Source organism: Monodelphis domestica, chromosome 6, assembly GCF_027887165.1.
Source record: "Monodelphis domestica isolate mMonDom1 chromosome 6, mMonDom1.pri, whole genome shotgun sequence".
NCBI lineage: Eukaryota > Metazoa > Chordata > Mammalia > Didelphimorphia > Didelphidae > Monodelphis > Monodelphis domestica.
In genome coordinates, this window is record NC_077232.1 from 279,056,349 (window position 1) to 279,067,401 (window position 11,053).

The 11,053-nt window shown below is 36.9% G+C and overlaps 1 protein-coding gene across 1 annotated transcript in view; it reads left to right on the forward strand.

Annotated features, from left to right (window-relative positions):
- Nucleotides 1–11,053, forward strand: part of SCARB2 (scavenger receptor class B member 2) — an 89,907-nt gene that overhangs the window by 70,054 nt on the left and 8,800 nt on the right. Inside the window, exons 9-10 of the mRNA XM_056803288.1 lie at nt 1,212–1,285; nt 4,057–4,108. Coding sequence (XP_056659266.1) covers nt 1,212–1,285; nt 4,057–4,108 — 126 coding nt within the window. The remainder of the gene's footprint in view (nt 1–1,211; nt 1,286–4,056; nt 4,109–11,053) is intronic.

The window sequence follows — 11,053 nt, forward strand, 5'->3', positions numbered from 1 at the left end:
CCGATGACTCCCTACTACCACTAGAATCAAATTTAACATGTCTCTTTGCTATTCAAAACTTTTCAAAACTACCCTTTTCCTATCTTTCCAGCCCTTAAACACATAGGTATGGTTCCCTATACTTGGAATGTTCTCCCTCACCTCTGATTTAGAATTTTTGCCTTTCTTAAAGCCTCCTCAAGTCAAAGAATGCCTCTTAAAGGAGGTCTTTCCAAGTTCCTACAGCTTCTAGTCCATTCTCTTCTAAGGCTTCCTTCTATTTCCTCTACATTTATGTTTTTAGTACAGATATATGTATATATACATATAGATACACACATATGTATGTATTGTCTCCCCAATTAGAATGTGAATTTCTTGAAGGCAGAAACCGTTTTATCTCTGACTCTCTCTTGAGAATATTTAGGGGTGGGGCAGCTGGGTAACTCAGTGAATTGAGAGCCAGATCTAGCGATGGGAGGACCTAGGTTCAAATCTGGCCTCAGACGCTTCCCAGCTGTGTGACCCTGGGCAAGTCACTTAACCCCCATTGCCTAGCCCTTACCACTCTTTTGCTTTGGAACCAATACACAGTATTGATTCCAAGTCAGAAGGTAAGGGTTTAAAAAAAAAACAACAATATTTAGGAGGCAGCTACCTTGAGCAATGTCCTTGATCTCTGGGCCTTGTTTTCCCTATTTATAAAATGATGGGAGTTTGGTCAAAATCATTGCTAAGGTCTGTGGGCACCTTCATAGTTTATTTTCTCATTATTTCAGTTTTTACCACTGTGTTGCCCACCAAGCCTTGTAGAGAGGCCTTAGTATTGATTAATACCAGAGTGAAATGAGATTCTAGCCAGGAAGTCATGTTTCTGTTTTCCTAAATTTTTTTTATTGATATCTAGGTTATTGAAAAGCAAAAGATTTTTAAAAAATCTATTTTAAAATAACATCTAGATTTCTGCTTGTATCCCTCCTCTTTCCCTCTTCTAGAAAGTCGTCCCTTATAACAAAGAATTTTTCAAAAAAGGAAAAAAATCCACTAAAAAATTATACATAATGTTCTATACCCACTGATACCCATTCCTCTCCTCAAAGAGCAGGACGAAATATCTCTTATTTGAGGTCCATATTGTTTTTTAAATTTTGACTATTTTGTGGATGTTCTTTCCACATATAGTATATATCCTTTTTAATATATTTTCCCCTTTTGCTCTATTTAATTTTCAGCTGACTGGGATTATCCTAAGAGGATCCAAGAGGTTACAAGTCAATATTTACGTCCGCCATATAGATGGATTTGAGTAAGTCCTTCTCCTTTTTTCTTAATAATAGCAAAGAAAATTTTAAATCCATTGACAAGTAGGTGTTCTTTAGTGACAAAGGAGGTGTACCCTGCTGACCCCAATAGGGGTGGGTATATAATTGGTCTTTGTTTCTCATCTATATTTTTTCCATTCCTAATGCTTCTATCTTGGTTCAGGCCTAATCAGTTTATACCTGGCACACTCCCTAACTCTTAACCATTCCCATACACTTTATATTCTTCCCTTTCCAGGTCAACCTACATACCACCCATGGATAAATCTTTTTAGGACATTGCTTAAAGTAGCTGTCTCCTGTATCCCTCCTTCTAGCCTGAAATTCACTGCCTTCCACAGCTTGGCCCTTTCCTACCTCCCCTCTGAACCATATCTACGTCTCAAATTTTGCCTCCCATAGCTCTGCATTGAACTTGCCATCTGACCAAACTGGCTTTGAAACATTTCTTGTTTCTATCTACATGCCATTTCTTTTCCCTGGGATAACTTCCCATTTCTTCCTGTCAGAAATCTGTTCTTTAAACATGATTCATGTAACCATGGAAAAATATTCTAAATTAATTAATTAAATAAATAAACTTTTGAAAGTCTATTCTTTATCTAATCTCACTTTCTCCTTGAAGCCTTTTGACTTGAAAATCCTATAACTAAGTATCTGCTGTGGTTCTGAAGGCTAGAGAAGTACATAGCACATCTTAGCAGTTATGGAAACAAAGCTTTTCCTGCTTACCTCATCTAGAAGTGACCTCCCCTCTCCTAAGCTCCCACAGTGCTCACCACCTATACCAATCAGAGTCTCCATCATGTATGCAGGTGTCTTACTATATTTAAAGCCATGCAAAAACATACAGTGGGTGTAATTTGCCTACCTAGATCAGAACACTGATCCAAATTTTATCACATAATCAAAGAATTTGAGAATTGGAAGCACCCTTAGCAGTCATCTATTCTGATCAACAAACATCAGAGAAATTCTCTAAAAAGGTGAAGCATAATAGTGATAAACTTGTATTAAAAAAAACAACACAGCCTCTCAAGTGCTAGAGGGGAAAATAAGAATCTGGGCATTTTAATGGACCTCAAATTGAATATGAGGCAACCTGACAGTCAAGAAATAGACATCAGGAGGAATAAGATCTTCAGGCAAAGGTTGGATGACCATGTTATAAAGGAAAACTGTTTTCAGACTCAGTATGGACTACATAGACATTGCAACATACCTTTTGTAGATCACATCTGGAGTATTGTGTTAGGTTCTGAGGACTTTCACTTTTTTGGAAGGACGCTTATAGATATAATAAGGGAAGACTGATGTCCATTACAGAGTAACCAAGTTAGTGAAGGATATTAAATTAAGCTCATGTCACTTTAGGACTGATTAAAGGAAACGGAGATTTAGTGTGGAAAGGAATAGGCATGGGGGTGGGGGACCCAATAGCTGTCATCAAGTATTTGAAGGGCTGCTATATTTTATATATATACATATATATAATGATGGATTAGATTTATTCTGATTGCTCCTAGACATTAGAACAAGGAGCAATGGATGGACATTTCAAATAGGCAAATTTAAGTTTGATATAAATACTTTGAACTGTTAATGGCCATTTGGTGACTGAATAGTCAACTTTGGGAAGCAGTGAGCTTCTATCTCTCTTGAGGTCTTTAGGCAAAGGTTTTTATGACTATGGTCAGAGATATTTTAAAGGGGAATTGTTTACAGATTCACTTTGGACTGCATAGACACTGAGGTCCCTTCTCACTCTGAAATCCTGTGATTCTGTGAACTATATTAATTTAAATGTGTTTTTCAAAGTAGTCTCCTTGGGAAGGCAGACACATTTTTGATGATTCTGATCACACAGAATTCTTTTACAGGAGGGCAGGAGGATTAACATCAGAGTCAGTTTACTTCACAAAAATAGCAACACTGAATTTGATCCAGGGCTTGGCCTAGAATACTGCACATAGTAGGTACTTTAAAAGTTGAATGAATGCTCATTTAACTAATTATCTACTTTAAAAGTTGAATGAGAGCTCATTTATCTAATCAATTATCTAATTAACTCACTAGATTCAGCTTCTGATAACTTTGGGATGGTCCCTATCATGTTCCACCCCACACCCCCCAATATATCCTCCTAAGTAACAGAGATTATTTGGTAAATGTAAAGAATACTAAATTTGGAGATAGAAGGCATGGTTTCATGTACCACTTATATAAGATTCGCTCCTTTAATTCCTTATCTATAAAATGGGTGTACTGTAGCAATACTTTGAATCTTCTGGGAAAAAATCCTATTATTTCCATAAAACAGAATAGGCAAAGATGAATTATTCATTTTTAAATGATGAAGGTTTATCATGCTGGAAATATGCAAAGCAATGTTCCTAAATAAGAGTTCTAAACATGTTTTGAGGGTTGACTACATCCTACTTGTAAGTGGCTAGCCTTAAGCTGATGTGATTGCTCTGAAGGGAACATTTATTTTGGACACATAAATTCTGGTGGGTTCTTTTAAAAACACACCACGGTATTTCAGAAGCATACCTCATGACTATGAAAACTGACACAGAAAAGTCACAAAAATAGCTAAGAATTTATCAGTAAGACTAAGGAGGAATTTTCTCTTTAGACATACAACTATTTTCATGTTATACATGTCACTTCAATTTAATGTGTCATTATGGCATTGTGTTTTTATGGTGTAAAGAAATATTGCAAAATATTCTTATCTTTTTTTTTTTGGTAGCGAAACTGGAAATATCAAGACCTTGGTTTTCCCAGTCATGTACCTAAACGAGGTAAGTCTGAATATCATAGGCATGGATGTTTGAGAAGATTAGATTCTTCAACTGGAAAAATAATTTTATAATGATGTCCAATTTTTTTATATTTTTTTAATTTAAAGGGAGTCAGTTAGGTGGCATAGTGCATAGAATGTCTGGCCTGGACTCAGAAAGACTCATTTTCCTCAGTTCAAATCTGGCCTCAGATGCTAACCCTATGATCCTAGGCAAGTCATTTAACCCTGTTTGCCTCATTTTCTTCATTGTTATTTTTATTTTTTTAAACATTATTTTATTTGGTCATTTCCAAACATTATTCATTGGAAACAAAGATAATTATCTTTTCCTTCCCACCCTCCCACCACCTCTCCCATAGCTGACGCGCTATTACACTGGGTATCATGAGTGTCCTTCATTCGAACCCATTTCCATGTTGATGGTGCTTGCCCTAGGATGTTCATTTAGAGTCTCTCCTCAGTCATATCCTCTCAACCCCAGTAGTCAAGCAGTTGCTTTTCATTGGTGTTTTTACTCCCACAGTTTATCCTTTGCTTGTGGATAGTGTTTTTTAGATCCCTCCAGATTGTTCAGGGACATTGCATTGCCACTAATGGAGAAGTCCATTACCATCAATTGTACCACAATATATCAGTCTTTGTGTACATTGTTCTCCTGGTTCTGCTCCTTTCACTCTGCATCACTTACTGGAGGTTGTTCCAGTCTCCATGGAATTCCTCCACTTTATTATTCTTTTTAGCACAATAGTATTCCATCACCAACATATACCACAATTTCTTCAGCCATTCTTCAATTGAAGGGCATCCCCTCATTTTCCAATTGTACAAGGCTTTTTCCTTATTATCTCTTTGGGGTACAAACCTAGCAGTGCTATGGCTGGATCAAAGGGCAAACAGTCTTTTATTGCCCTTTGAGCATAGTTCCAAATTGCCCTCCAGAATGGTTAGATCAATTCACAACTCCACCAGCAATGAATTAGTGTCCCTACTTTGCCACATCCCCTCCAGCATTCATTACTTTCCATAGCTGTCATGTTAGCCAATCTGCTAGGTGTGAGGTGATACCTCAGAGTTGTTTTGATTTACATCTCTCTGATTATAAGAGATTTAGCACACTTTCTCATGTGCTTATTAATAGTTTTGATTTCCTTGGCTGAGAACTGCCTATTCATGTCCCTAGCCCATTTATCAATTGGAGAATGGCTTGATTTTTTGTACAATTGATTGAGCTCTTTGTAAATTTGAGTAATTAAGCCTTTGTCAGAGGTTTTTATGAAGATTGTTTCCCAATTTGTTGCTTCCCTTCTGATTTTAGTTACATTGGTTTTGTTTGTACAAAAACTTTTTAATTTGATGTAGTCAAAATTATTTATTTTGCATTTTGTGACTCTTTCTAAGTCTTGCTTGGTTTTACAATCTTTCCCTTCCCAAAGGTCTGACATGTATACTATTCTGTGTTCACCTAATTTACTTATAGTTTCCTTCTTTATGTTCAAGTCATTCACCCATTCTGAATTTATCTTGGTGTAGGGTGTGAGGTGCTGATCCAAACCTAATCTCTCCCACACTGTTTTTCAATTTTCCCAGCAGTTTTTATCAAATAATGGATTTTTGTCCCAAAAGCTGGGGTCTTTGGGTTTCTCATAAACTGTCTTGCTGAGATCATTTATGCCAAGTCTGTTCCACTGATCCTCCTTTCTGTCTCTTAGCCAGTACCATATTGTTTTGATGACCACTGCTTTAAAGTATAGTTTGAGATCTGTGACTGCAAGTCCTCCTTCCTTTGCATTTTTTTTCATGATTTCCCTGGATATCCTTGATCTTTTGTTCTTCCAAATGAACTTAGTTATGTTTTTTTCTAATTCAATAAAGAAGTTTTTTGGTAGTTCCATGGGTATGGCACTAAATAAGTAAATTAATTTGGGTAGGATTGTCATTTTTATTATGTTAGCTCATCCCACCCATGAGCAATCAATTTTTTTCCAATTGCTTAGATCTAGTTTTAACTATGTGGAAAGTGTTTTGTAGTTGTGTTCATATGGTTCCTGTGTTTGTCTCGGCAGATAGATTCCTGAGTATTTTATATTGTCTGGGGTGATTTTGAATGGAATTTCTCTTTCTAATTCCTGCTGCTGAGAAGTGTTGGATGTAAATAGAAATGCTGAGGACTTATGTGGGTTTATTTTATATCCTGCAACTTTGCTAAATTTATTATTTTGAATAACTTTTTAGTTGATTCTCTAGGATTCCTTAAGTAAATCATCATATCATCTGCAAAGAATGATAGCTTTATCTCCTCATTGCCAATTTTAATACCTTCAATTTATTTTTCTTCTCTAAATGCTACTGCTAGTGTTTCTAGTACAATGTTAAATAATAGAGGTGATAATGGACATCCTTGTTTTACTCCTGATCTTATTGGGAATGCATCTAGTTTGTCCCCATTGAAGAGGATGTTGGCTGATGGTTTTAGATAGATACTGTTTATTATTTTTAGGAAAGGCCCTTCTATTCCTATAATTTCTAGTGTTTTCAATAGGAATGGGTGTTATATTTTATCAAAGGCTTTTTCTGCATCTATTGAGATAATCATGTGATTTTTGTCAGTTTGCTTGTTAATGTGGTCAATTATGTGGATGGTTTTCTTAATATTGAACCATCCTTGCATTCCTGGTATGAATCCTGCCTGGTCATAGTGGATGACCCTTGTGATGACTTACTAGAGTCTTTTTGCTAGTATCCTATTTAAGATTTTTGCATCTATATTCATTAGGGAGATTGGTCTACAGTTTTCTTTCTCTGTTTTTGACCTGCCTGGCTTTGAGATCAGTACCATGTTTGTGTCATAAAATGAATTTGGTAGAACTCCTTCTTGGCTTATTCTGTCAAATAGTTTGTTTAATATTGGGATTAATTGTTCTTTGAATGTTTGATAGAATTCATTTGTGAATCCATCTGGACCTGGGTATTTTTTCTTAGGGAGTTCTTTGATGGATTGTTCAATTTCTTTTTCTGATATGGGGTTGTTTAGGTAATTTATTTCTTGCTCTTTTAGTCTAGGCAATTTATATTTTTGTAAGTATTCATCCATATCACCTAGATTGCCATATTTGTTGCCATATAATTGGGCATAGTAGTTTTTAATGATTGCCTTAAATTCCTCTTCATTAGAGGTGAGGTCTCCTTTTTCATCTTGGATACTGTCAATTTGGTTTATTTCTTTCCTTTTTTTAATTAGACTGACTAGTACTTTGTCTATTTTATTTGTTTTTTTCAAAGTACCAGCTTCTAGTCTTATTTATTAAATCAATAGTTCTTTGACTTTCAATTTTATTAATTTCTCCTTTGAGTTTTAGGATCTCTAATTTAGTCTTCATCTGAGGATTTTTAATTTGTTCGCTTTCTAATTTTTTAATTTGCATGCCCAATTCATTGCCCTCTGCCCTTCTTAATTTTGTTAATATATGAACTAAAGGATATAAATTTCCCCCTGAGTACTGCTTTGGCTGCATCCCATAGGTTTTGAAAGGATGTCTCATCATTATAATTTTCTTCAATGAAGTTATTGTTACTGTGATTTGTTCTTTAATTGGTTTTGAAGAATCGTATTGTTTAATTTGCAATTAATTTTTGATTTACCTCTCCATGTTCCCTTACTAATTATCATTTTCATTGCATTGTGATCTGAGAAAGTTGCATTTATTATTTCTGCTCTTTTGCACTTGTTTGCAATGTTTTTATGCCCTAATACATGGTCAATTTTTGTGAATATACCATGTGCTGCAGAAAAGAAGGTATATTCCTTTTTGTCCCTATTTATTGTTCTCCACATGTCTACTAACTCTAATTTTTCTAAGATTTCATTCACTTCTCTTACCTCTTTCTTATTTATTTTTTGGTTTGATTTATCTAGTTCAGATAGAGGAAGGTTCAGGTCTCCCACTAGTATAGTTTTTCTATCTATATCATCCTTGAGCTCCTCTAGTTTCTCCTTTAGAAATTTGGATGCTATGCCATTTGGTGCATACATGTTGAGAACAGATATTTCCTCATTGTCTATACTGCCTTTTATCAGGATGTAATTACCTTCCCTATTTCTTTTAACTAGATTTATTTTTACCTTGGCTTTGTTGGATATCATGATTGCGACTCCTGCCTTCTTTTTGTCAGTTGATGCCCAATAGATTTGGCTCCACCCTCTTACTTTCACCCTATGTGTATCTACCTTCCTCATGTGTGTTTCTTGTAGACAGCATGTGTTTTGGATTCTAATCCACTCTGCTATTTGCTTACATTTTATGGGTGAGTTCATTCCATTCACATTCAGAGTTATGATTACTAGCTGTGTATTTCCTAGCATTTTGGTTTCTACTCCTGTTCCCGTCTTTTCTTCTTTCACTATTTCCTTCTACACCAATGTTTGCTTTTGAACAGTCCCCCTTGTTCCCACCCTTATTTTACTTCCCTTTCCATCTCCCTCCTTATTCCCCCCCTTTATTTTCCCTGTGGTCTTTCTAAAATTAACCCCCCACCCCTCCCTCCCTTGTATTGCTTCCCTCTCCACCAGACCTTTTGTTACCCTTCTACTCCCCTATAGGGCACAAATCTATTCTCTGCCCCCCAATGGATTGGATTGTTTTTCCCTCTTTGAGTCAATTTCAAAGCACGTAAAAGTTGAGTATTTCCTGTCTCCGACCTCTTTACCTTTCCAGTGTATTGATGTTCTCCCCCCTCCCACCATGAGCTTCTTTGTGACATATAAATTTACCCCCTTTTGTTTCTTTTCCCATTTCTTTTAATATTAACCTATTTTAAGCTCTAGTTATATATATATATATGTATATATATATGCATTCTCATGTGTATGTATTTATGCATGCATATATCTATATACCTATTTATGTCTTGTCCTTTCATCCTATACAGTTTGTCACTGTTCCCTCTAAGTGTACTTTTTTTTTGTCACCCAGGTAATAACAACAGTTTTTAAGAGTTACCAATGACCTCTTTTCTTAGAGGGATACATATCATTTTAACTTATTGAGTCTTTTAAAAAAATTTTGTTTTGTTTTGTTTTGGTTTTCTTTTTCCCTCTTTTTAAATTACTTTTTGATGATTCTCTTGAGTTCTGTGCTTGGACATCAAATTTTCTGTTCAGGTCTGGTCTTTTCTTTACTAATTCTTGAAATTCTTCTATTTTGTTGAATGACCATACTTTCCCCTGTAAGAATATAGTCAGTTTTGCTGGGTAGTTGATTCTTGGTTGTAGACCTAGTTCCCTTGCTTTCCAGAATATCATATTCCATACCTTTCTTTTTTTCAGCCAGATCCTGAGTTATCCTCACTGTGGTTTCTTGGTATTTGAATGACTTCTTCTTGGCAGCTTGTAATATCTTTTCTTTGGTCTAATAGTTCTTGAATTTGGCTATAACATTCCTGGGTGTTATCAGTTGGGGATTAAGTACAAGAGGTGATCTGTGGATTCTTTCAATCTCCACTTTTCTCTCTTGTTCAAGGATATCGGGGCAGTTTTCTTTAAAAATTTCCTGTAATATAATGTACAGGCTTTTTCTTTTGTCATGGTCTTCTGGTAGATCAATGATACTTAAATTGTCTCTCCTTGAACGATTTTCTAAATTCTCTCTTTTGTGAATGAGATGCTTCATGTTTTCCTCAATTTTTTCATTCTTTTTGTTTTGTTTTATAGTGTCCTGCTGCCTTGTGAGGTCACTTGATTCTAGTTGTATTTTGGTTCTTAAAGACTGGATTTCATCCTTAGCTTTTTGGTCATCCTTTTCCTTTGGGTCTGATTTTCTTTGGAAGTCATCTTTCATTCTCTTTACCTCGTCTTTCATCTCCTTTTTCTCATCTTTCATCTTCTTCACCTCATCTTTCATCTGTTTTGCCTCATCTTTCATCTCCTTTGCCTCATTTTCCAGCTGGTTGATTTTGGCTTTCAAGACACTATTTTCTTGTTTTAGATCAAGTGCCTCTGTTTCCAGATGACTTATCTTAGTTTTTAAGTTCTTTTCTCAATTGTCTTCAGCCTCTCTTAATTGTGTTTTGAATTGCATTTTGAGTTCTTCCAAAGCCTGTATCCAATTCGCTGGGATTTCTGATTTTTCCTTTGCTGATCCCTTCCCGTCTGTTTCATTCGCTCTTTGCTCATTACCTGTGCAGAAGCTGTCTATTGTAATTTCTTTCTTCTTTTTCTGTTGTTTGCTCGAGTTTACCCCTTTTTTGCTCCCTGTATTTGTCTGTGCTCTTGCTCCTCTCATTTTTTTTTTTGGCTTTTGGGCTGTCAGTCACCCCTCTTGGAGCTTTGTCAGATCTCTTCTTACAGTCTCTAGGGGAGAAATATTAGCTTTCCTGTCCTCTGGAGGCTTTTGATTGGATTAAGTTCAACTGGGTTGGGCTGTATGGGCTCTGAGGTCGAAGACTCCTGGAAGGCTGGGCTGCCCAGGCACTCTCCAGTTCTCTCCAGCTGCTTCCCTGCTGTCCTCAAGGTTCCCCAGTGCCTTTGCCTGACCCAAGGTTCCTGTCCTTTCCGGAGGCCCTGCACTGTAGGGGTGGGAGGGGTCCTGGTCTTCCTGAGCTCTGAGGAGTCCTGATGGGATTAGGTTCAACTGGATTGGTCTGGAGGTGCCCCAAGGCAACAGTGAGACTGGAGCCTGATGGAGGGACCCAGCCAAGGTCCCAGTCTCTCCCTGGCTTCCTCCCTGCTGTCCAAGCTGGATGCTCCAAGCCCGGCACCTCGCTGCTTACAAGGTAGACCCTGCAAACCAGCACCTTTGCCTGCCCACAGGTTCCTGCTGCCGCTGGGGTCTCAGCCCTCTGGGTTGTGGGGGAGGGGTCCTGGGACCTTCCCTCTGCCTTCCCCTTAGACCCAAGTATTCTTGGATTCCAGCTTTTGGGGGGCGTACCTTTTGATCTGAGTCCAGAA